Source organism: Temnothorax longispinosus, chromosome 7 (assembly GCF_030848805.1).
Source record: "Temnothorax longispinosus isolate EJ_2023e chromosome 7, Tlon_JGU_v1, whole genome shotgun sequence".
Classification (NCBI taxonomy): Eukaryota; Metazoa; Arthropoda; class Insecta; order Hymenoptera; family Formicidae; genus Temnothorax; species Temnothorax longispinosus.
In genome coordinates, this window is record NC_092364.1 from 5333513 (window position 1) to 5361441 (window position 27929).

General features: G+C 37.6%; 1 protein-coding gene across 1 annotated transcript in view; it reads right to left on the reverse strand.

Annotated features, from left to right (window-relative positions):
* LOC139815636 (uncharacterized) overlaps positions 1-27929 on the reverse strand; it is a 56313-nt gene that overhangs the window by 15898 nt on the left and 12486 nt on the right. The window contains exon 2 of the mRNA XM_071782669.1: positions 16205-16390. Coding sequence (XP_071638770.1) covers positions 16205-16390 — 186 coding nt within the window. The remainder of the gene's footprint in view (positions 1-16204; positions 16391-27929) is intronic.

Sequence of the window (27929 nt, forward strand, 5' to 3'; positions counted from 1 at the left end):
TTATAATTTATTTTACAGCATTAACATGACAATAGAATTTCGCGCGCTGTTTACGCAGTTCTGAACTAAAAATATTAGACTACTCGCCGAGTGCCTCTTGCAATCGATCTCTATTATCTTTGCGCTCGATTGTTAATTAATTCGGCCATCGCCGCATTCAAGTACATCTCTTAACGAGCAACATCGTTGCAATTGCAGATATATGATTGCGTCGTATCCTTGATTCGGAGGAAGGCCATCAGAGTTGAGTCGTCGCCGCGACGACGCCGTTGCAATTCGAGGAGCGCGACCGCATTCGCGGTCGGGTGTCGGCATCCTGGAAAGTGCGTACGCAAAACACGTACGCAAGTGCGTGCGTATGCAGAAACGCGTAAGTAAGTGCATTCGCTGCCGACGACCACCGCACTCAATTCGAGCTGGTTAAAGGGTGGCGGCGCGGCGGTGCGACCGCATCTGGACACGTTCCCTAATTAACGATGCGTCAAGACATTTTCTCTTCATCGTTTACCCACACGCACCCGGCGTATATTTCTCATCTCGTAACATCCAACGTAAACATGTTCCACATCAAAGAAATATACGCTTTAACTTTACGCCAAAAATTGCCCACGTTTATTATTGTTACTTACAGTTAGTTTTGTGTTTCTAATTTTTTGCTGTTAGTTTTGGATTTGTATTTTTTTTTTGAAATATTATAAATAGAACAAATTAAACGTAACTAGTTATGCGGCAAAAACTGCGCACGTTTATTGTTACTTACAGTTAGTTTTGCATTTCTAATTTCTTGCTGTTAGTTTTGAATTTGTATTTTTTTTTTGAAATATTATAAACAGGACAAATATTAAACGTAACTAGTTATGCTTGAGGTAATAACTCAAGATATTAAAGAATAGAAATTATCCTGGAAAATAAATGAGTGCGGTAAAACGTATATAAAAATAGATAAGCAAAATAAATGTTAATTTAACTTTGTCAACTTGAACAGTCTTTTGAAAGTGAGAAGTCGACTAAGAAAGCGAAACTTGTATATCCTACGACCGTTAAAAAAGTACTAGGGTATTTCTGTTAATTTCCACGAGAGATATGCTTGTAGCGGACACTAAACAGGTGGATTTTACAGCTTTTTGTTTGGCTTTTACGCGGCGTATTTACGTTGCACATCCCGCGCGAATGTTGCATGCGGTTACGGCCATTACTTGTCTTCTTTGAGTTTCAGCATGTTTATTGCATTCGTCGAGAATGAGTTTAAGAATTTACGCGAATCTCTCTACAAAGCTGCCATTGTATTCGTCGCGAAATGTCCGATGCTTCCGATGAGAACCAGCAAGGAGGAAGCTCGCCAAAGGAAGCACAGTTAGAAAAATTTAATGCTTTATACGAGATAGAAAAAGAATTTACGCGAATCTCGGTCGCTACAAAGATGCCATATTCGTCGCAAATGTGTCCGATGCTTTCGATGAGAATCCGCAAGGAGGAAGCTCGCCAAAGGGAGCACAGTTGGAAAAATTTGATGCTTTATATACGAGGTAGAAAAAGTATATGAAACTTCAACGTTTGCCAATTTTAGCGTATAATCGTTTTATGATAAAGCAAAACTGTACAACTTTTTCTTAATAAAACTTAATAAAAATAAAACAATATTGGATTTTACTTTGAAAATTATTATACTTCCGTTATGCAAGAGATAGTGCAACAAGAATTTAAGTTAAAACCTAAATTTAAATTTTAATAATTTAAATTAACTTAGCACGTAAATTCTTCTCATTGAAATTATAAAGGGAAAGAATTAAATTCGCGGAAAACGAGAACTCCATTTTCGATGGTAGCTTGCGATTATTACGTTAGAGTATGCACGATAGCTTTTGCGTACAATAATTTACGAATATTTATTTGAGCCACTTATAAAAATGCACGATCATGCGTTGTAATCTGCGTGACATTTTAATGACATAATTTTCTTGTCATTTCTTAGAAGTTTCGCCGGCGCCGACATCTTCTTCTGTTTTGCTTTTTAGAAGCTTATCGTCGGGCGACATTGCTTATCGCTATTAAGCGTGTGGAATATTCTCTCCGCGTATCAGTTATCCAATTTAAGTGTCAACAAAATAAGATGCTCATTATAATTGTAGACAATATTACTAGTAAGCGCTACGAAGCCTTATATGCAAGGGGCATAAATTCGTAAATTACATTTATAAGATTTATATAGCGTTACAATAAGATTAAGCTGCAAGTGCATTTACACTGAATATTTCACGGTATTTTTTTTCGGTGAACATTTTAGTCGTGGATTTTTTGATAATTGAAAAATCGTTAACTCTCTCCATTGCCCTCGTTCACCAAATTAACGTCAGTGCCCTCGTGTTAGCCCTGCGCCGCGCTTGTATATTTGTCGCTGTATTAGTGTAATGTTGCCACATAGTTTTCTCAGATCAAGGGCCACTATTTCTAACATCTGTCAAACTCTAACCGACCATTAACTTTTCAGAATCAGTCAATGGAAGTTGGCTATTCTGAAAGTTAACGGTCGACTATATAGAGGTGACAGACGTTGGAAATAGTGACCTCCAAACACAATCTTATCTTGTAAGAACAAGAGGATGAAACATCGATCGGTACATCAATCTGAAGCAGTGAAACTTTCATTTAGCAACAGCACGAGTCGCGTCGACTTTAATTAGTATTTGCTCTTGACAATGAGCGCTGCGCATAGATATATCATACGTTCTAGTACTTTTAGTCTAATCTAAAAATTGTATTAACGAAATTTTGAAAAATAATCATACAAATATAATTTAAAAGATTGTAAATGAAAAGTCAAAAAGTTTTAGAGTAAACTTTTATGTCACATCTATGCAATTGAAGAAACAAGATGCGATGTTAGCGCTCGCCTGACACGAGAGCAATGGAGGGTTAAATTCGAAAAACATGCGTTTTAATATATATATTTAATTATTAAAAAAAATGTGTATTATTAATTATTTAAAAAGTGAAATAAATAAATGTGTGTAGAATGCATTTTATTCGATCAAAAAATTAAGATATATTGTATTATCATGACAAATAGAGCTGTAAATGGAGATTAAAATGTATAGCGATGATGTTATGCTACAACGCAGTACGAAATTTTATACTCTGGTCACAGACGCCAATGCATAAACGTCTACGCATAAATGCGTATTATACGCGTAACTTGCGTTCAAAACGGGTGTCGTTATCGGTTGACCTCTTGCGTAAGATGTAAGAAATGTGTCCGATTATCAACGTTATAACAGCCGAGTGAGGATTGGCAATTAAAAAGTTGTGCAGCTTTTTTACGATGTCAAGTGCCATATTATAAAACTAATGATGTTTTGCACATCATAAAAACATGACAATATAATAGAAGTAATAATAAAATGTATTTAAACTGTGGCCATTAATATTTTCTCACGTCGTTTTGTAAAAATAAACGAGTTACAGATTACGTAATACGTTATTAGCTCGAGTGAAAAATTGGGACGTGCACGAAGAAAATCTCGTTCTCTGTCGTACAGTGAAAAACTTCATAAAAAAGTACACTCTTAATAATATCTTCATAAGTCAATATCACGGCGTCGAGGAACAAGCATTTTTCTTGGCGGTGGATGGGAGCATGCCATTTATGGGCATGCCTGATACAAAATTGACACAGGATGCCTTTTAAAGGCTGGTATTGATTGGATAGCTGCTGCCTGGTGTGAACGAAAAGGGGAACCCGCTATGACACGGTCGAATCAGACATGTATCTGCAAATGGGATGCAAGATGCTGACGTTTTCTCTCTCTCTCTCTCTCTCTCTCTCTCTTTCTCTCTTAGAAGGAAGAAGTCGTTACCACATACTTTCATGAGATTGACATAGGCTGCCGTTCAAGCTAACATGATAATCAAAATTTTAGAAGCACAGATTGAATGCATTTTGTTTGTCGTAAACACAATACGTTGTACTATATGTATAAAAGAAGCTCGATTATACAAAGTTAGATTGCAATTTTAACATACTAGAACGCTACAAAGTGCAAGATGCAAAAGAGCGAGAGCGAGAGAGAGAGAGAGAGAGAGAGAGAGAGAGAGAGAGAGAGAGAGAGAGAGAGAGAGAGAGAGAGAGAGAGAGAGAGAGAGAGAGAGAGAGAGAGAGAGAGAGAGAGAGAGAGAGAGAGAGAGAGAGAGAGAGAATATGTATATACCTATATTTTATTAATATATAATAATATATAATAAGATATATATTTTATTTTATATAAATATATTTATTACATTAGCTATTATATATAATTTATTATAAGCCATACAGGTTATTTACGAATGAGTTATTAACAATGTATAACTGGATATATTTTTCTCCAATTAAATTTATATTTGAAGGCAAATTTTATTTTATCAATAAAAATTTCATTACATTAAGGTTTATATATCTTACAGAGATGGGACTTTCCGGAGTAAATTATCTCGGATTAAATTGGGGATTAAATTAAATTGTAGAAGTTATATTTCGATTATTTCGAAAGCCGAAACTCTTGAGCACCGGTGAGATAAAGCTGGACGCGAAAGGAGGTCAGGAGGAGGAAGAGAAGGAGGAAGAGGAGATGGAGGGATGGATACGTCACAGGAGACGTTGCACATGATACAATTACTGCAGAAATTTTGAGGCGGAAGGATAGGCAGGGAGAGAGAGAGAGAAAGCGGATATCTGGATATGAGATCACGCGGACATCCGGTTTCGAGAATGAGTTGGGTTCACGAAGCGACTTGTCAATGGGAAGTGCGTTATCAGCGCGCGCGCGCGCGTGGTGCCTCCCCATCCTCCCTTGTCCAGTTCCCAACTTCCAGCTTTTGTCTCGTTCGATCTCTGACAGTTTCGTCGGGGCGGGGACCTGACTTTTTAACGAACGTGAAAGTCGCGAGAAGTGGGTCGCGAAGATTAACTTAGAGCCTGTCACGAAGAAGGAAAGAAATGTCCGCTGTACATAATTTTTACTTATTAAAAAACGTACCGAGTAAGATTTTTTGTCTCGTTTTAATTGAAATTAATTTCTCGCGGGATTAATCACGCAATTTGTTCAGGCAATTTGTTCGGACGACGAATTGGAAGATTTTTAAGTGAGGAGAGATCTTGAAATAGTGTGGATGAATTATCTGCTACTGGGTATAGGATGTTCGAGAAGCTTTAAAAAAACAAATAGGAAATCTCGTCTACAAATTTGTCTAAGAAAAGTATATATAAAATATAGTTTTCATCGGTACTACTAATATATTATAAGTAGTTACATATTAATAATAGAATGTTATAAGAAATGCTAATCATTATAATATAAAAAGATTTATCCAATGCTTTTTTTTCTTTCGCAAAAATCAAGACATTTGCAAAATAATTTTGCACGTCTCGAATTTTATGCGGAAATAATTTCGAGAGGCGTAAGATGGTACGATACGGTCCGATGTTCCCTCGACGGTAGACCGGAAACGCGTTTCACCCCCGCATTTTGCGATATCAAGGAGCGGCAAGGAACGCGTAGGACTGCAACGCGCGTATCCGTTTTGTGGCCGTTATCGGTGGCACGGTGTCCCTTATCAGTGCGTGAAATGCACCGGCGACGAATTCACAATGAATGGGGCATGAAAATGGGGAAGGCAGAAGCTGATTATCTATAGTCATCGTTCTTTCGCGCTGATCCTTCAAGAAACGCTCGAGGGCTGCGCTTTTAAAATCTAAATGTAAATATATCCATCGTGCAATATGTATGTTAATATAAGTTCTAATTCTGAAAATGTATAATATGTACTGTATAAGAAATCACTGCTAACGTCCCACGAGTTGGCGTTTAATGCATTTAAGAGAGAGAGAGTTACGTCAAATTAAAACTTGACGTACAGTGATAAAATTTTTGCAATTTTAAGGAACAAAACGAGCTTTGGGATAAACGCAGCCTTATTAATTCTTTAAACCTTATAAACGGAAGATAATTATGATTAAACGAGGGAATACTTCTAGTGAAGTTTGCATGAGAAGCACTTCGTTTGGGCGAGCATCGATTACGATAATGAACGCTTCGTACGGGGATTATAAAAGCTTAATTTTAAAATGTCTCAAAAACTTTATGTTTCAAGCTACTTTACACTTTACGAAGAACCTTTCGTTTAAGGTACTATGTAAACTGGAGAGAGAACTTTTTACCGACAACTTTTCAAAGAGTTTGTACCGCGAAATGCATGAAAAAAGGCATCGTTATGTATATATTCCATATAATACGCATCTGAGTAAAAATACAAGTGGATATAGCGAATAAATAGAGAATAAATAAAATTTTCAGGAAGAATCGACTATATATAATACATTTTCTCGGTAAGCCCAGGACGCGCTGTATTTTTTACGAGGTGCTGAATCGAGTTTCTCGCCGGTAAATTGTCGTAGCCGTCTCCGGCGCGGTGTCAAGGGACGGCGCGTCAGTTCAGCACCGGTAGCTTCGGTACCGAGAAGAAGAATCTACGGTCCACACCCGGCGCGGCGCGGCGCGAAGAGTGCCGATGCGGCGCGGCGTCGAGGCGGAGATTTCTTTATCGGCGCTTAGATACCCTACTTTCCCGGACGTGGCAAAACAAAACGGGGGCCACACGCGCCACAAGCCCGATTCCCCGTTCGCGTCTTCTCTCTCATCGCGTGGGCCGTACGTACGGCCGGCCCCCCTGACCCCCTCCCCCTCGCGCCGTTAAAATTTTTCTCCGCTCTTTCGCTCTTTCATCTCTATCCTGGGCACCCCTACGTCGCTTCTCCACCTCGTTCGTTTTAATTAAAACGGCACCGCATCGCTTGCTTTAACGGGCTTTCGGGGGGGGGGGGGGGCGGTGAAATTCTCGGGGACGGTTTTAGAATGTCGGGGAGAATGTGAAAATGAAAGTGTGGCGTGGCGTGGCGCGCGCGCGTTCTAAAATTGCCGCTCTAAAAGCTCGGGGCTCCACAGGCTTGATAGGGCCTAGTCACGCAATCATTGCGCTTTCTGGCTCGTCGGTGTGTTTTAACAATCTGTCCACTCAGCCTCGCGACGGAGGATCAACGTCCCCTTTAATTTTCCCGGACGCGCGAGCGAGAAAAGCGAGCAGAGCTCTATAGAGTTTACATACGCGCTTCCCTCTTCCGGTCGATTGTACGCAATATGGGGCAAAAGGATTTAAAATGTAGTCCTTTTAAACTTTACCGGTAAAATAGTAGATTGTATCTTAAAGAACATAATTATTGCAAAAAGGATGATTCTATTATTGTTTCCTATTACATTTTTATCGTTTCTTTAATTCTTCTTTCCTTTTACACAGATAAAGTCGTATGAAAATCAAACTGAAATGGTTTATTCATAATTTGTTTCTCTAAAAAGGTGCAGATTGTATTTTCAAGCGCGGAGAATGCCGCGGTATTTTAAAACTTCTCAGTTTTACTGACGACGAAGGAAAGATATAAAAGTTTTCAGATGTATAATCTAAAATTCCCTCATTTTTGTACTTAAAGAAAACATTCGGCGGAAGCTGGCGCCTGGCAAATGCATCGAAGACATCTAATAATCAATCACGCGAATGTGCACCGCTGGTGCCCAAGAAAGAAAAGACCTTCCGTCGATGGAAGATTAGTTAAATCCATCTCGGCTCAGAGCGGTCGGGATGGAAGCCCGTCTTCAGCGCGTCAATTTGTGTCAATCCTCGGACAACGAGACGATGACGGAGACGGGGGGGCACGATCGGCCGCGCGCCGCTCGCACGTGGGTATGCAACGTAATACGTAATATCTGGGTAATCGTTACGGTAGATAGGGATCAATGCCAAAGCGGCGGGAGGAACGCGCGAGAGATGCCGGCAATTTATCATTAACGCCCACGTTCTCTGGAAGCTGCCGCCGCGGCCGCCGGGCCGAATCGTTAACCCGAAGCGGCAGAAATTGTGCCACATTCCCACTACTCCCGCGGTGTAATTTCGAGAGCGAGGTCTGGTGCAACGCGCGCGCGTATGTAACGCGCGCGCTCGGAGGAGCCGCAGCCGGAGCCATCTCCCTCGGCCTGTGGCCCGGCCAGAAAGGACCATGACGTCAGTGCGCGTCCCGTCAGTCGTTTTACGAGTGACGCCGTATAAGCCGTCGCCGGCGTGCGAGATCCGATGCCCCCCCCGTCGTAAATTTCGGCCGGCGTTAAATTTGCACGGCGATACGTATACGTCTTTGAATTCATGTTCGCCAATTGAGTCCAAATCGCAGATAAAGCGAAACTGGTGGAGCTCTTCTTAAAGTTGCGCACGATAGGTACCTATATACAATATGAATTCGAATTTCTTTCAGATAAATTGTTTAGTCCATTTGTTTATGGAACAAACACAGAAAAAAATCTGGTTCGTTCATTTTTCACCAGAAAATACTGGTTGAATCCACCAGAATCTGGTTGAATTAACAGAATTCTGGTTGCATTAATTGAAATGTCTAGTTGCATTAATTGGAAAAATCTGATTCGTTCATTTTTCACCAGACGTCCAATTAATTCAACCAGATTTTTTTTTCTGTGAAGAGATATTTCTGATAATTGCTAGGTACATATGAATTGGTTTAATAGAATTTAACATAAAATTATATATGTAAGTTTCAGGAAATACGCTGTAATTATAATTCAGAAATTCTAATTGTAGGATAACAAAGTTGATGGAAAGCAGGTACGAGAAAAAGACTGGATTTAAGAAAAGCTCGTTCGACGTTTCTCGAATTATTTGCTTCTGCTGAACTGAAAAGGGATCATGACGTCAGTTCGCGTCTGTTCGTTTCAGGCTGACTATGTAAACTGACCAATGGGAGATATGCGTTATACTATAAATTAGTGGCTTTCTCGCGAATGGAATAAACTTGCGTCCAAATTGCGTTTAATGCGTTGTTCAATTTACATAACGACATAACATAATAAAGATGACGGAACAGCTTAATTTACTGCAAGCATCGTTTATGTTATATCAGCTCTAAAGAGCACGATAGAAAGATATAGCAGTTTCTGTTTATAAAAATTTATTGATAAATACTAGAAATAAATATAAATATAGTTTTTTTAAATAAAGTATTTTTCGAGAGAATGTCGATATTACAATATTAATGTAAAAAATAATTTTTAATTATAAATAATAAAATTGATTTTGTTCCATATTATGACAAAACTTAAAAAGAAAAAAACTTTATTTAACCTTAAACAGATTTTATTTATTGAGAAATATTTCAGTCAAGTCTGGCCTACGTATAAGATATATTTAAGCAAATGTAAAGACACAAAGTTTTGTCAAGAAAGTATAACTAACTCTCTCAAGAATTCGTAGAAGTTTGTAAAAGGCATTCTTATATATTCTTGCATTCTCTCGTCTTTTGTAGTTTTTCATTATGAGATAATTTTATCTTCCCGGGTTCTCTGTCTCGCCGAGAGAGAGTTCGGAGTTAAGATACAATCGCCATGCACTCGGGCTCGCGTCCCGGGGAAACTCTCCACCGAAACTCCCCGATCGCACGTACGATCTCGAACTGCAATCTCCTTAAACCTACGGGGATTCCCTCCTAATCCCCGAGTCCATCAATGTCCTCGTCTTGCGACAAAGTGGCTTAAAGACGAGGTAGATCCCGAGGTATAGGCGAGGGCATTAAAAATCTCGGGAGGTCCGATAAATCCGAGAGACGCCGAGAAAGAGGAGAGAAAGAAGAGACGGTGCTCCCTTTATTTTTGTTTCTTTAAACGGAAATTCGCGAGGACCTCGTAAATCAACTCGACAGTGGCGACCGGCGCGGATGCAGCTCGAGAAATCGTACCGGCCGCATCTCTTTTGGCCGGACAGAAAGGGCCGTGACGTCAGTTTCTCTTCCAGAGAGGTGAGAGACATGCCTGATGTAATCCGCGCGCATGTACACGCCAAGGCGCGAAAAAAAAGAGGAGTAACGAGGAAGCGGCGGAGAGAAGACTTGCCGCGGTAAGGAAGAAGAAGAAAAAGATGACGATGATGAAGGGGTGAACGTGTTCCCCCAAATCGACGGCCGTTCATTACCGCGACAGAATGCGTAATTCGTCATGCCTCGCGCCTTTTAAATGGGCCTCTTCGCATTGCCGGGCGATAAGCTCTTCGGTCTCTTCCTTTATGCGAGCTCGACGACCTGATTCCTACTGTTTTTTATGGACCATCGATTTTTAACTGCTTGCCGAATTGGAAATTTTGACACGCGCACGAAAAAAATAAGTCTATAATTTGTAAAATGCAATTTGAGTAAGAATCGTTTTTAAATGAATGAGATATTCTTTTGAAGAAAGAAAATTAATTTTTTATAATTATAGACTTACGTCTATTTTTAGTTGAATTAAGTTGTAGATTCTGCATGGCATTGTTCTTTGCCTTTTTCTTATATAATTCTATTAAGAAAAAAACGTATAAAGCGTACAAATCTCTCACGCTTCTTTTTATTCATAAATGTTTGAAACAAGCAATTTATTTTCTAACTTTTTAAGTTTTTCCATGTGTAAGCAAACTTTAAATTGGAATTTTCTTCGAGCAGAGTTTTATTGAAATGTACATAATTCGAATTTTACTCTCATGACGATTATAATTACGCTTCATCGATCAAAGATGCAAAGACGTTACTGACACCGCGGTGTCGAACGATCGATGTGACGCAATTAGCAAGTGATGCACGCCGCAAATGAGACTCCGTGACGCGCTATACGTGCCGTTGTAATTGGCGAATTGTGGCACACGTGGCAACACGACGATCCACGTCCGGTAATAAACCAGAATTTTCGTTCTTGCGTAATTTATGGATTTACGACACGAAGGTGACACTTCCTGTCTGCGTCCCGATCGAAAGTTTTCCGAAAGTGGACTGTTCGCGATGTATCAAAAAGGCGCGACAAGCGTCTTCCCGGCTATCGACATTATTTTTCTTGAAATTTCTTCTCGAATTCCAGTTAGACGATTAAGAAATGCACGCCTACGATAGCAAATATATGTAAATCGCGTTGTGAAGAGTTTTCTAGTGTTAGCGTTTCTTTGTGAAGATATTCTTGTTAGCTAAACTTTGAAACGATCGGGAACGAATCTTAAAAAGACAAATATAAAAATGGGATATTATGCAGTTGTAATAGTAGGTAAGAGCTTCTGTAACGATATTTACAATAACAAAATAATGTACTACATTGGAATTAAAAATTCTGTAATTTTTAATATTGAATTTTCCTTAGAAGAAAAAATTCTACTTCAGATTGATTCAATTAAATATGCCTTTCTCAAGTAGTTCATTTATTTCTGAAAGGTCTTGCGTATTTATCACCATTAATCGGCGAAGTCAAGTGAATATGTAAGCAATCATAAAGATATGTGTGCACGTGTAAGATGTCAAACTATAATCGTCATGTAAAAGCATTTAATTTAAAGTTTCAGTTATGAAGATTGACGCCGTCCTATTTTGCAGTCCGCACGCGAATGAATAATTTGCACGATTAATAAGCACGAGATGTGTCGACCGCGTTTGCACGCGCACCAACACTTTTATCATACCCCGCGCACCCGTAACGCCTTATTTATTTGTGACATTTCGGTAATTGCTACGCTAAATTGTTCTACACTCCCCCCCTCCGTGTAACGACGCGATAATAATACGGGGTTCCGCGATTTAATTTTATTATCCTAATACCGAAATACAAATTTCTGCAATCATAATTTACAAAGTCGGTATGGTCCGTTTGTTTGTTGTAACTATCGCTTCTTTCGTATAGCAGTTATATAATTCTAGTGTAGAATACTGAATACAAGGCAATTATCATCGCACAATGCAAAAATATTTATTGTTAGATATTTCCTTCAAGTAGTTTTGTCTTTCGTGCGAATTAAAAAGTCGTTCCCAAATAAACAAGCAATTAACAAGTATATATAACAAATAAAATATTTAATGTACAATTATAAGTGAAAATTCCGAGAACATATATAACACTTATATTTATAGATAAAGCAAGTAAATCTTTTTATCAATTTGAAAAAAGACTATAAGACTACGGAGAAGTAATATATTTACATATTAAAATATTTCCAAATTTGCTAAAAACAAGAAATAAAAAAATTAACAAGTATTATCGCTTTTTTGTGATGTTGACCGATACTTTTAATTTATAGTATATATATATTGTTTATATTTAAAATTACTATAGCCTGCACGGAGAGAATGTTTTGTTATATTTTATCCTAAAATTCACTACAAACTTGGGCCAACTTGGCAACCAATTTTTTAAAATATAAAAAAGACATTTTACAAACAACGTGATAAAAATTACCAAGCAGATTGGTAAAGGACCCCGCAACGGTCTGGGGGGTTTTGACTCCCAGTCAAATTTGACAATAATGTAAGATAATGTAGTTCATAACATGCTGATAAAAAGTGTCCATAGGCACCAAGCCCAATAATGGACAGTTTCCGAGATATAAGGCATTAAAGAATGGAAAAATGAGGGTTTCAGGTTTCAGCTAATAGCAGTTTGCAACAGGCTGAATGCCATGCTTTCACTAAAACATTTACTTGATTGCTGGATGAATTAACTTATGCACAGTATGCGTGTTCACATAGTCAAGTCAATGATCAAACCATACGTAATATAATGTCATTGCATCGAATGACATGTATGCAACATATATATAGCAAGCAAGAATTATTTACTTATTTAATGTTAATTTTTGCAATGTATGAAAAGTACAATATAATACTACTAAACCGACTTGTAAATTACAGTTATAATTATAATTATAATTATAATTTGCAATGTTGCAAACTGCCATTAACTGAAATCTGAAACCCTCATTTTTCCACTCTTTAAGGCTCCTGGTCCCTGAGCCGAGAACTCTGCGTTGACGGTGGCGCCGTACCGTCGCGGCAGAAATAAGAACTCTCTCCTCTCACTCTCTCCAATGGAGAATTCTGTCTTGTGACATGTTGACAACCTTATTTTAAGTTGCGGTATATTTCTTTATTATTCGCTCTGTACTTGTGCTCTAACGTTTAACGTATTCGTGAAACTCGTAAAATTGACCGTATGGTAAGATTTGCAAGAAATATATATGCGGAAGGAACATTCACCACTCCTTTCGATAGTCGTCAAACGGCTTGTTTTCCGTATGTTTAGGCTTCGTTTTTCGTTTTATGGCTGTTTGTTTATTGTCGAGGGAAAAGGATAGTATCCGGTCAATTTTTGAAGTGTGCTGAAACGATCTGTCGTGATTTTTTATTGAAATGTCTTTTTATTTTGGAAAATACCGCAACTTAAAATTAGGTGTTTTCCTCGCCTCGATAGTAAGAATCCAATATGGCCGCGGTGACTACCCAGGAGCCTTAATGCCTTATATCTCGGAAACTGTCCATTCTTGGGCTTGGTGCCTATGGACACTTTTTATCAGCATGTTATGAACTACATTATCTTACATTATTGTCAAATTTTACTGGGAGCCAAAACCCCCCATGACCGTTGCGGGGTCCTTTTGAAAAATTATTGAAATTTCCTAGATATATTTTAGTAAAATAATCAAACATATTTTATATTTTAATGTAATAGATATTAATATTTTTTATTATGGGTGATATTAATCAGAATAGCTCGCATAAAATTCTTGGTGGTACATGTTGTCCCACAATTACCATGATTTCAGGGTAAATTTTTAAGAGAAAATTCTCTCTGTGTGAGTTTCTAATCAAAGAAAGGAAAAGATATAAGAGAGAGGAAAAACCTATCAAAATAATTCCTATAATTGTTTTCGGAATTCACAGTACATTTTGAAGCAGATTCTAGGATTCCTAATTAAAATTCGAATTTCATGTTAATTAGAAACTTAAATCAAACTTTAAATTAAGTTTAAATAAAGTTTCTAGCATTACGTGAAAATAACATTAAAACTTTAAATGACTGCAAAATTACATGGTCAGCTAAAATCTATCTTACAACTTTGATATTTTATAACAAATTATGATTAAATGCGGATTAACCGGACGAGGAATATTCCCGCGCAAGATTTGTCGAAGCAATTTAGAAACATAACGCATATCCTCGAATTTTTTGGAGTATCACTATCGCCGGCGATCTGCGTGTCATTTCGAAGCGGCAGCGCCCAATCTCATGTCATATCATATCGCACGATGCCGGTCGACAAATTGTGAAACACAGCGAATTCGCCAGCTTTGTGTAACGGCAGGTCGGTAGTGCGGGCGGGCATGGGTGGATGTCCGTCCGCCCGTAATTCCTCTCTCCGTGTGTTCGCGATCTTCCCTCTTCCGCACCGCATTTGGAAGCGTTCTGTTTCTGGTCGGTGACGCCACGGCGTTTCTTTCCTTTTTCTCGTTCTTTTTCCTTCTCGTTTTTTTTCCTCCTCTCTCGTCTCGTTCGGAACACATGTCGCATGGCAAACAATCGCGTTCGAGAATTGGAGAATCGAGAATGCGACGAATACGTCTGCCATTCTCATCAGCATTTTTTTTCAACCTTTTCGCTCATGGGCGACCCAATTATGTGTGGAGATGCTTCTTTTTTCATATCTCTAATGGCCGCACACGTAGTTTCGGAGACGCTCGGTATATTGCTCCGGCTCACGAATTTATGTCATTTTTAGCATTTGTGATTTTTGAATGGAGTAATAAATGGACTGACTGGGCGGAGTAATCATGTAACTCATTTCAACTCAGAAAATCTAAATAAATATTCTCTTGGCTAAATAAACTTTAGATTTTCTAAACAACTCGGCAAAATAGCGCATGCATTGTTTATCGTTGTATGTTTTTATGCATTTGTATGTAATTAATCGTTAAAACGGATTCTTTCTTGCAGAAACGAATGTCAGTAATAATTATCTCTTTAAAACCGAAATTACTTTATTAAAATCATCAGCAATGGTTATCGCGTTCGTAAACAAAACTCGCGTCATATGTCGTGAACTTTAATTAAAACGTGAAACATGCGCTCTTGTAAAGAAACTAATTACCGTTGTAATTGGTTTAACTGGCAGTTGCGCATGCATATGTGCAAGATATATCAATATAATTAGCACACTAGAAGTATATATCGAAAGTAATTTTCATAAATTAATTAAAATTCGAACACTGTTGCTGACGTTTTATATTTAAATTCGCATTATGTATATGCTATCAAAAATATCTTGCATGAAGTTAATAATCTTTTCCGGCAGATATCTCTTTAGAATTTTTAAAAACTCGTATAAATATCAAATACAGTAGATCACATGTCCCCTCGAAAAAAATCAAACGATTTTTAAGAGGGGTTTTACGTAACGGTTTACCTGAACTTCTTCCAACATGGAGATACGAAATGAAACTGGTTTTATGTCAACACTTTCAGCAAATAGTTTCAAGTTTCATACCGCAAATTAAAACTACATTTTCTCAATTTTACATCGTCAATGCTGGATTTGTTCTGTTATTAGAACTAAAAGGTTTATATTCTTGTATAGGGTAAACTTGGGTAAGATGGCCATAGTTTTTTAAAATGCAATAAACATACATTTATTTTTGTTATATTTTAACAGTGTTTGGTATATTCCTTCACTGAAGCTTAAAGTACGTAAAACTATCGAAATTAAGAAGAAAACACTTAACATAAATTTTATATTATCAAAGTATTACAACGTATGCATTGGCCATCTTATCTGACTTTTAAGGAAAAGATGGCCATAGCAGAAAAGATAACCATAGTATTTTTAAATAAATAGTGAAAAATAGAAATACAAATTATAGGTCAAATTACAATTTACATAGCTTAATTATGTGTGTAACGTTGATTACGGCAGCTTAACTATAATTTATTTAATGTTATAGCAGCTTTTAGCGGACACATGAAAAACTTTGCAGGCAGTCGAAAGTAAAAATATGATATAATATTCACAATATTGTTATTTCGAATAGTGTACGCACATAAACTACTGTAAATATCGATTATCTTTGAGAATGACTACAAAAATGCACTGTTTAGCCATTATTGGAGAAATTACAGCCATGGGCCATCTTTTCCGTATGGCCATCATACCCTAGTTTACCCTATATTATGTATATTATATTATTACACACGTGACTAATTCCACTTTATGTTTTATAAAATCCCGAAGAGTTGTGTATCAGGTGGAAGAGAGAAAGAGAAATGATAAAATCAAATTTTCTTACTCGGTAGCCCTTCTCCCCGGTGCCTCCAACTTCTCCTCCCGCTCCTTTCTCGCCTTTGGGTCCGGGGGGTCCATCGGGTCCAATGTCGCCTGGAAGTCCCTCCGTTCCTTCGGGTCCAGGTATTCCAGGAAATCCCGGTTGTCCTTTTATTCCCTTACAATTGCATTTGTACGAGTCTTTGCAGATCTGTAACACGTCGTAAATAACTGTTAAGGGAATTTTTTTGTAGAAGAGTTCGATACGTAGATAATTGTCTCTTTTTGGTCGCGATCGATTTCGACGAGGTCTTATACCGGACTTAAACCGCTACTGGATTTCACCAATAAGCGGTTTAGCACGGTAAGCCGACCGTGATCGAACTCAGGATTTATAAAATTTGATTTATCCTGAAAAACGTATAACACGTCGGGAAATAGGACGCCCTTGCAAGAGAGCTGTCGCGAAATTTAATATCTCTAATTTCATGCTCGAAAACGCCACTTTATTAACGTTGCCGAACGTTGCGGCGATAATTGGGAAATACGCTGCGCACTAACAGAAAATATAATAGTACATTACGTAACTTGATAAATTTATCTAGAATGAAAATAATACATCTGAAGGACGGATCTCGTTGTGAGGGCCGCGATAAAAATTGATTAAAAACGGTTTTGTTATATCGTTAAAAAAAATCGGGGACAGGGAAGAGGACAGAGGAAGAGCGCATTGATTGCGGCCAGTGGCGTAAGCCTGTAAGCGAAATTAATCATAGACTGAGATTCGAAACGAAATACTAGGGATACTTGTTATACTTTTACAATTTTTTTTACTTTTTTCAATACAAAGATGGGACGGATTGTAATTTAATTTTAATTTTGCAGTTTTCGTTTGCATTTCGGAATCGGTAAATCTCGTTTTCAGACTTTAAACATTGTAAAGTGTAGTGCCTGCACGCCTGTTTAATGAACAAAACAGTCATGCTCTTGGACAAAATTGTAATGTTGACAATATATATAGTTAGTTAATTCGTTCATGAAAAAAGTTACTTTTTAATAAAATATTTAATTAATAGTTTGATGAAAAAGCGTTTAAGTAATTGATGTTTCATATATAAATTAATTTTATCTCACACTAGTTGTTCATATCATTTCTAATCAAATAAATTAATTAATACATGAAAATTCGAGCAAATTAAGCGCGCATTGCACTTCTCAAAAATTCACAAAGTATTTATATCTATTAACAAATTCTTCGCTTAATTAATAGCATCAGTAAGTAATCCCACTACGCCATTGCCTCGCGAAGGCCGCGCTCTATTTGAATAACGTGGAAGAGAACGAAAACGGAATCGCGCTTCCACACATTTGCCTTGTAGATGAAAGTTTTGCTTGTGTCAACGACGCACTCCGGGACCGAAAGCGCGCGCGCTCTCGAGGAACGCCGTCGTCGTTCCTCGTTATTCTTTTCTCTTGCCCATTTTCTCGCTTATCTCGCTACACATGCCTCATTTTAGTTCCGCAGCTTATGACGCTTTATCGTTTGTCTCAAAATACGATGCGCGCAGCGGAGGCAGTAAAGTATTTCTTTTTATAAGATTCAAGGGGATTATCGTTATACCTAATAACGAATAAGAAACCATGGAAGACACAAGCTTAGAATCTAAGAACTATTTTCTTCAAATTGGGAAGTAACGAAAGCTTCAATAAAATTGTTAAAGAAACGTGAAATTTCAGAAGTAATACAAAAATTCTTTTGTTCGTAGATTCACCATCATACAATTTGAATAAAAAACATTGTTTGCGACGAAATTTTGATTTGGAGAAATTCATGTAATCCTTACAATGACTAAATATGATTTCGTCAGAGACTTTTTAAGCACTAAGCTCAAGGCTATTGTCTTATCTCAAGGCTATTGTTACTTGTGCAATGATATAACTGTTGCAGTATAATCTCAATGTCACTATTACGTTACTGCGAAGGACGGTGTCGTTCTATTAAGTATCGTGGAAGAGACGATCTGGGAATGTAACTGTTTATTGCATAAGAATATTAATAAGTAATTTATTCTTCATCGTTGACAACTGAAAGTTTCCATAAAGTGGAGAAAGTATACATTCGTTAAACTCATTTCGCTACATTAAATATAAAGATTGGGGGAAGTAGATCAGTGTGACATTTACATTTTTAATCGTGTACTTTCGCATATAACCCGTTTTAATATATTTCAACATGTTACTATATTTTATTTTACTTCGTTAATTTATGTAATTATTTAAAAGTACAATCTAAAAATACTAATAATTTTACGCAAACACATTTTTTTATTAACATCCCAATAAAGTTAAACATATTTTTTTCTTTTTTAAGTAACTGCTTGCACTATACCTTAAAATATAAGACACGATTTAAATTAAGGTTGTAGTAAGGTTGATCATAATGTAAATGCAGCAGCAGTAATCGAATTTTTACAAGTCTTAAAAGGTAAATTGCCTTTACTGAATGGCGCACGAAAATGTCAAACTGCCTAAATTCGCGGCGTCGCTCGGCGTCGTTGCCGCTTGGCGAAGCCGTCCACGTGCGCGTATTATCCCGTAATATCAATATCGCGCCATCAGCGTAATTCATGCAATTAACTTAAACGCGTGGGATCGCTTAACACGGCTTCTCCTGGCAATCTCGGCGAACGCGGGCAAGATTCCGCGCCTTCTTCTTCTTCTTCCTTTATTTTCTTTTTTCCGTCAATAAAGAAAAACACATTTCTTACCCAGTAAAATAATATAAAAATGACATATAAAAAATGATAATTGAGCATATAAATATTAATATGATTTATTTTATATTATTATAATACTGAACATAATGTTAATATGTTTAATATTAAAATATTAAAATATATTATTAAAAAATAAGTAAAGTTCTTTTCGGTTAGATAATTCAATTGTTAGACGCGCGAAAAAACCGGTTTGTGAAGATCCCTCTTCTCTTCCTCTCTAAGTTTGCCAACTTCTGCTATAATGACGATATCCCGCGACTCCCGCGAGATGCGTCTTATGCGTTTCGATCGCGCGGCCTCGGCGCGTAACGATATCCTACCAAATATGTAACGCAGGCGGCACTCTCCCTGTTTCCACGCATCAGCGACATGACGTAACCCAGCACCAGCCCCGACGAGGAGGAATCCGCGCAGCTATACGTCGTGACATAATTCCACGATTACGCGCGCGAGAGGGCGATCCGCCGGGAATTATGCCTCGTTTGTGCGTCGCACACCACAGTCGGCTCCCGTCAAGAAGGCAAACGTCTCTCGCGAGAATGCTCTGATTTTGCGAAATAGCTTTGCTTACATCTCATTTAAGCATCTCGCATTTGCACTTGAGTGAGGGGATGTGTGTAGGGGCTGAACATTAATAACTAGTAACATTACTGAGAACTAATTGTTATCTTTATTCATGACTCCTTTGATGAGAAAATTGATTCTTTTTTTATGAAAAATATAAAGAAACTAACATTTTTTTACGCTAACAATTTAAGATATGTTTTATTTTGTAATTTACATTAGGATAATTACAGAATATAACGATTTTAGGATTTATAATTCTTTCTTATTATTAGAAGAAATTGTTTACAGTAAATTCGAGATTAATTGAAGGTGGTTTAACTTAGACACAACGGGACACAGTAAAATGGCGGTCGTGTGGAGTAACATTTAAGTTAGGTCAGATTAGTGTCACGTCGTAGATTAGGCTAGTGTCAGAGTGGTCAAGGTTTTCTCCGATACATTCTTCTTCTTTATCAGAAAAAAGAACACTTGTATAGAAGCGCTTTTTTTTCTCTCTTTCGGACGTTATCTGTTATCGCGGAGAAACACATGCACGCTTCTGAAATTTGTCGCACTATTTACGGATTGTTTCGCAATCAACTCAGTATATTAATAAATCGGAGTAAATCTAGGACTTTTGATATATAATCCGTTTAAAATTATATATTCGGCGCACAAATATACGCATTCCGCGGAGGAGTACGAAACCATATGGCACATGGTTTCGTTTAAGAAAACCGCCTGGCGTAATCGCCACGCTAAGGACCGGTGCGGCGAGTATAAGTACATTGGAGTGTAAGTACGAGAAGCCTCTTGTGTGGTGCTCTCGCGGTTTCACGTATATGTATATACGTGCTGGAAAGAGTTGAGCGCGGTCCCGCGTAGCTAGCCGTTTTCGTCGAACAGCGGACGTTTACGCGAGCTGATGGTTCCAAATATTTAGGCTCGCCGGGAGGTTCGTGAACCCCCGATTCCAAATTTACACCATTACGATATATACGCGCTCTCCTATTACGTCGAAGTTTAATTCCGCAATCCGTGTTGGAAACGTTGACTCGCTTTTGGCAATCGATTATTCTCGCGAGTTTAACGAGAATTATTCTGGGAATGGCCAAGTAATTGCTCTTTGGGAGATTTTTAGCTCCTCTCTATAAATAACTCGTAAATATAGATAGTAAGGCAATAAATTGTATAATAGCTATTGTTACTATCTGTATTTAGAAGTTATTTACAGAGAGGAGCTAAAAAAATCTCCCAAACTATATTACTTCTCCATTCTCAGAATATATGTATACATATATAAAATATTTATATATGTATATTAAAAATTAATATATTTATATTTAAGAAAGTTAACTTTTTATAAATTGAACACTTTCTAAAGCGTCAATGTGGATTAATGACGGCAGGTAAATTCTTACGGCCGCGACCAGGAAGTACTTGCGACGATAAAGCCGTTTATTCAGGACTACCCAGTACGTGCGTCCCGATGCCATTCTCGATTAGTTGTGGATCGCCAACGCGACGCCCTCGCAATTGTACGTAGCGCCACGATAATGATAATGCACGCTTCGAGCCTTAACTTCGCCGCAAAATGGCCTGTTCGCTAATCGGTTTGAGTTCAGCAGGGAATCAACAGGTGTATTCGAACAGCACGAGAGAGATAGAGAGAAAGAGAGAGAGATAGAGAAGAAAGTAGCGATAGAAAGAAAGAATAAAAAAAATGCATGCTATTAACATTTATTTTTAGATAAAGAGATCTTTTTAAGTAGCGATCAATGACACGTTATTAATTTACTAAAAATATCGGTCAAAAATGCTAAAATATGCTGTAATAAATAAATGAAAAAGTGAAAGAAATTTAGAGAGACACAATTTGCACTCGAAATCTTAATATTTTTTTTATCTTGCGCTGCAAGGATCAATATTCGATAAAGATTGCAATATTACAGAGATATAAGTTAACAACTGCATAAAATACGAATCATTAAATAATGATTGGATCATTAAATAATTATTTCATCCGCAAGGAGACTAATTTTTATCGCCAAACGGACGTGATAGATTTATTACGTGCGCCAGACTGTCGTGTACGAAAGGGTCCCTCGACGTGTACCCGTGAGATAAGCATGAGGATCGTTATAATTAAAACGAAACGCGAGAGATGAAATCGTGGCGCAACGGGCCCCGACATTAAATTACGGTCACATTTAACCGCGTAATACTTCGGCGAGACGAATCGATATAGCCGTCTCATCTGGTCGCTTTAAAGCAACTCGTCCGTGCCTCGCCTCGGCTCGGCTCGATTCGACCGGTTCATTTGGTGGCGGCGGCGGCGGCGGCGGCGATATCTTCGTGGTATCGACAACGTCGAACTTTCTCGCCGAGTTGCATTGCATTAATCGTGTGCGCGAGGTAACGCACGGACATGCTCTCTCGCCAGAATTTTCAATTGCACTTTATTTCGAGGTACCAGCCAGATTTCCGCCGGAGATACGAGATTTACCGTTGACGCTAATGGAAAAAATAAAACGTGTCTACACGAGAAAATTCTTAAATTTTAACTTTTGATTAATTGTATTACTTGATTTTTTTTCCTGTCGTTCTTGCAAGCGAATTTTTATTCCATATTTGCAGAATAATGTCCATTTATATGAATAAATAAAATAATTTATCTCTTATTTCGTAATATTATAAACCATCAGAGTTTATAAATTAGAGAATTCGTCATACGATAAAGCAAAAGATTTAAATAAATCGAGATATAAAAAATTGAAGTGTATCGGTTTTTTAATCACATCTCTCAAATTTTTTCTTGAATTCTGTCTCCCTATCGTCATTCCTAAAAGATAATGTGCGAACCAATAATATATGTTTATAATTTATTTGAAACGATTTCGTTCGCGAGGAATTTACAAGGTTTTGCTTGCCTTTTAATCATAAAACGCCACAAATGCCATTAATAAATGTCACTCCGTCGATCGTATCAAACGAGGAGGCGGACGATCGTCTCTTCGGACTTGACGGCTTGCGATGCAAGAAATCGGCGAGGCAGCATCTTGCGCGAAAGGCAGGGGGGCAACGTTCCCTCGAAATCTGCATAACGTGTAGTAATATTAAGCGTCCCCTGGTTTGGTCGGATAACGTCACCGTCCGCAGGAAGATACGCGCATCGCGACGTCTTTCTCACCGTTTTTTCGAACTGCTTCTCCTTCTCGCTCGTCTCCTTCTCTCTTTGCCCCCTCGTTCTCTCTATCCACTCCGGTTCGGCGCAATTTTTTTTCTCCTCTCATCGATCTCTGCCGCCTTTTTGGTCCCGGGTCCTCCTCTCGTTCTCTCTCTCTCTCTCTCTCTCTCTCTCTCTCTCTCTCTCTCTCTCTCTCTCTCTCTCTCTCTCTTTCTCTCTCTCTCTCTCAACGTGTCTCGGGTCGTCGCTTCGAGTAAAGGCTGTCGCGCGCAGAAATATTTAAGAACTTGAGACGACGCCGCTCGAAAATCAATTCGCGAGCCGGAGAGTTATTAGGTCTTCGTGTTACTTTTAGCTGCGCTTCTTTCACATTTCCCGTGTTTAAAACGAAACGAGCATAGACGGAGAAAAGAATGAAAAACGCAAAAATGGATGAAAAAGAAACATAACTATATAAATAAAAAATTTTTAACATGTTTGTAATTTATGTTTGTGAAATTCAATAAAATAAAGTCTATTATAGACAATTAAAACTTAATTCGAAAAAAAATAGAAATACAAAGAAAAGAATCTAAATAAAAGGATGATATCACATATAGCGAATTAAGCAAAAGCAAATGGTACGTTAATATTTTGTGGTCGAGGATAATTATTAAATCCTTTCAAGTCTAGACTCGTCATTCCTAATCAGGAAGGCGTCTCGAACGAAGGTATGACTTAACACTCGAAAAAACGAGAGTTAAGTTAAACGAAATTAACATTGTTGTGCAAAGTTTACAGGACTCATTTTTATCTATCTAAAAATGTTCAAGTTTAGTATAACACGAGGATAAGACCTGAGTATCGCGTCGGGGATATCACTCTGAGCGATTATTTCAGACGTATTAGATTTCCTCGCTTTAGCGTCGAGCCTTCCCAGAGAATCATCGAGACGTACCTACGGGCTTAGGTCAGCTTTACGGCCATAATCATGCGTCTCATTCGCCGAAGTGCCAGTGCGACCGGCGTAAGTGTTGACCCCCATAAAGGATCCACGTGTCGCCGTGTGCGAACGCATGGGCGTCTGCAATGGGGGCTTAATCGCGGCCCGTTAGACGATCACGAGAATCGCGTGTCTGGATATCTCACCACAGTACTGAGAATGATGCTTAAAATATAATTGAAAGATACAGAACGCTAACTAAAGATATGACATCGTAAAAATAATTGTGGACGCGAACAGTCCACAATCTTAAAATTCCACGATCGAACAGTCTACAATTGTAAAGTCTTGCAAAAAAAAACTGATTTTCAGAGTAATTTGTATTTTTGTCGTTCAATTTGTACTTTTCTTGTAAGAGAAAATCATCAGAGCTATATAAAATTTAAATAAATTTGATTGCAATTTTCTTCCTTAAGATATAAAAATAAAGAACATTTTTAGTAAATAAGAATTGAAACATAATATGTAATATAAAACATACAGATTGTGTAGTAGTAAAATAAATTAAATATATTCTAGACTTGTTCAGAAAAATAAAAATATTTAAAGCCTTTGGCTTATTTGGATAATTATATAATTATTACTCCGAATTTTTATCATCTTAACATACTTCACATCATACAACTCAGAAAAAAATATTTGCAACATCATCGCGCAAGAAAAAAATCTGAGGGCGCCTATGCATTGACCCCCTCGCGGTTAAACGAGATGAACCAGAGATTCTCCGCAGCATCCTTGAAGGATCGATCGAGGATCTCTACGAGATTTTTTATTGAGAATTCGTGGCCAAGCCGCGAGCGCTGATCTCACTATCGATATCGCGCATTATCTCGCGTAATATCCTTAAAGAGGCACACGAATCTGCTTGGAATATTTTGAGGGAACACGTGCGAGAGACTTCATTATAAACACTGTATCGAGAACGGTACAATATCGAGATTCTGTTGTATTAAAAAAATAATATATTTTACGATAATCCTCAGGAGAACTTATATACAAGGTTATATCTGTACCCCTAAAATTTTCTATTTTATTTAAAAATGTTGATTATTTCCGTGATAATTTATCGCATTTAAAGAAAATTTGAAACAATCGCTTCCTCTGGATATGTGCAATATGTGATGACAACTATTTTACAATGTTTAAGAGTAAATATAGGATTTAAAAAATTTGTATTACAATTTTGTCGGAAACGTTAGCTAGATAATCTTACCGTGTTTACACGAATCGTCGGATTTCGATTTACTCAGATGAGAATAAATATCATGTGTCCGTATAGCATCGAAATCTGGACTCTGCAGAGATTATACCGGTTTCAGTTCTCGCTAAGAGGAATTCGCCGAAGGACTTAAACGGACGCCGCCAAGAGGCAGCGTCTCTCGTTCCTTTTTATTTATATATATCGAGCGTCTTTCGTGTTGCGTTTAATTACGTTGTGCAATAAGCGTTGCGTAATATTTATGTTACGGGATTTTTTTTCCACAAACGGCTCGACGTACAGCGTTGCTCAACTTTTGGTATCGCACTTGGTGATATCGCAAGGGAACGGTGTAAAATATACCTTGCATGTAATTTCGCACGATTAACTTGCGGAATAAATTACAATCAAACAGTCAATGGAATCAGTAATGAACAACAATTGTATTGCCAATTTAAAGGATCTACGAAGCTACTCGTTTCATGAAATCGAAAGATCATCGTGCTCGTTTTGTAAGAAATTTATATCATCTGCAAAAGGGATTAATTTCATGGAATTATCTCGCAGAGAAAACTTGGATAATATTCTCTCTTTACATATTTATCACATATTCAATTTATACGAAATTCGAGCAAAAAATTTAGTTATTTTTTTTACAGCATCCGTTTTTACGTAAAACTTGTTGTCCCCTATATCAAACTACAATATATACGATCTTGATATTGAAAATAACGGCAAAAAATTGTATAATCGGGAATGTATGATGAGTTTGCAGCGCGCAACGCGAGAGATGGGACGCTGTCAATGATTTATGATCGTCGGGGTTAACGAACACTATAGGATGCATGCAGCGTGGCATGAAATTTTTTGTGACTCTTCTCTACCGTGAAGTATTGGTGGCATGAAAGCTCGTAATTTAGCCCCGCTAGGTGGAATGTTGTAAATATATTTAAAAGATTAAAGTTACGAATAGAAAATAGATTTTAGTGAACCGAGGGAAAATATAATATAGAAATTAAAATTAATCATAATTAATCGCGTTATTCTCTTTTTGTGATAAAAAATATTGGTATTGTATTAAACATTTTTGACTCTTATAAACAATATTATTAAAATATTTAAAATATTATTTTATTAAATAACTTATTGTATAAAATAGGCAAATTTGTAATTTAAAATTTATATTGAAATGTATACTTATTTTATATTAAATATAATAACAATCGTGTCAATTACATTAACATTACACTGTAACTACTCAATAAAAGAATGACCTTTTTTGAGACTTAATTTTTTTATTATTAGATTCTATATAGAGAAATCAACAAAATGATCTGATATTTTTCTGCATTGGTTGCCACAAATAAAATTGAAGACAAACATTATTTTTAGCGTACAGTATTTGGAACGATCAAAAGTTAATCGTTTCTATTACGAAGAAAAATGACTAAAGTACTCGAAATCGTTAAATTATCGAGAATCAAGGAAATTTTTTGTCAACATTGAATATTAAATCATAGCGATATGTAAGTGCGCGAGGAGTATCGCGATCGATATTTATCATCCCATTTGTTTGTGACATCAGACGTTAAAATAGACCGCGTCGCAGCATCCGCCGATCCGCGGGTGAAGAGCAAGGTTTTCTGCGTTACGCGCTGCGTAAATGGATTGTGCACGCGGCGGCGAGCATCATCCGTTAGCGCGTTTTCATCCAATTTTAATCGCTCGCGTTTCCATCGCGGATCAAATGTCACGTTTAGCGTACTCGCCTAAACTCCCGCGTATTATTAATCGCGACGCGGCGCCTTCGTTAGCTGACCGTCGACCCCGGCTCGATTTCGAAAGTGCAATAATTTATCGAGCCTACGATCGAATTCAGGGCCATCGGATTATTTAGCCGCGCACCAACAAGTTGACGTATAATGTAATTGATCAGTCGATGTCGATTTCTTTTCACTTTGTGCATGTTCGACAGATATATCTTAGTACATGTTTATGTAGCAGTGTTAGGATTATTGAAGCGTGTTGTTGAACAATTCTTTGCATAGAAATAACTTAGAAAAAGAGATTTTATTAATGTCGGCGTTTCTCAACTTTCAAGATTAAGGACTTGCTTTAAGATTGACTTTAATTCTTATCGATTCAATTTGGCGAATAATGAGAAATTAAAAAAGCAGATTTTAATGATATGTATTAAAAAATGCGTGATGTAGCTTCTATAAATCTAATAATATCCTTTTATATTTTTATAACAGTTATAATTTTCTATCTTTTTATAACTTATCTCAATGTGTTATAATTGTACTCTCTAATTTTGTAACGATACCGTTCAGGTCCTCAAGAAAAATTAATTGTAGCGTTAACAAAGATGAGAGCAGTGGTATATAAATATAATCCTATTTTTTTTTTCATATGGTTGTTAAGTTATAAGTTACGCTCTACATTCCGCCCACGATTTCTTCCTAAGACCCGATCTCACAAATTTTTTTGAACGCAGCGAAATGCGGCTTCGCCGCTGGCCGATCTACTTTCCGGCTTAATTTATCGGCGACACGTGAGGAAGAAAAATATCTCGCGTAGTAGTACGCTATGGATATATCGACCGCCCGCGGAAATAGAAACGGATATGCAGCCGCCCTATTTTTGGGGCACGTAATCGATATCCGGGGGTGCGTAGAGGCCGCGAGAGAGGAATTCTCAAATGCCGCTCGCTGAGAAGTTAATCGTTCTCGCGAGCCCGGCGAACGTGACGCGACTCTCGTTTTTCTCTCCGCGGAGGAACGGACCGTCGTAAAGATGAGCAATGTTGTTTTCGGGGTCGGTAGGCGCGAGGCGATTTGTTAACCGGCCAGATACAACGCGTGAGATAATTTGACACGAGAAGAAACTTCGTTTGTGAGAACTCAAGTCTGTGTCTTGTTTTCTCCATTCGGTGAATTGAGTTGTTTTATATGATGTATGATACTTTTTACTAAATCAATTTGACGTATTAATCCTTGACTTGTTAAGATTCAGCCATAGGTAGCCGTACAGAAAAAATTAGTTCAGTTTTCCGCACAA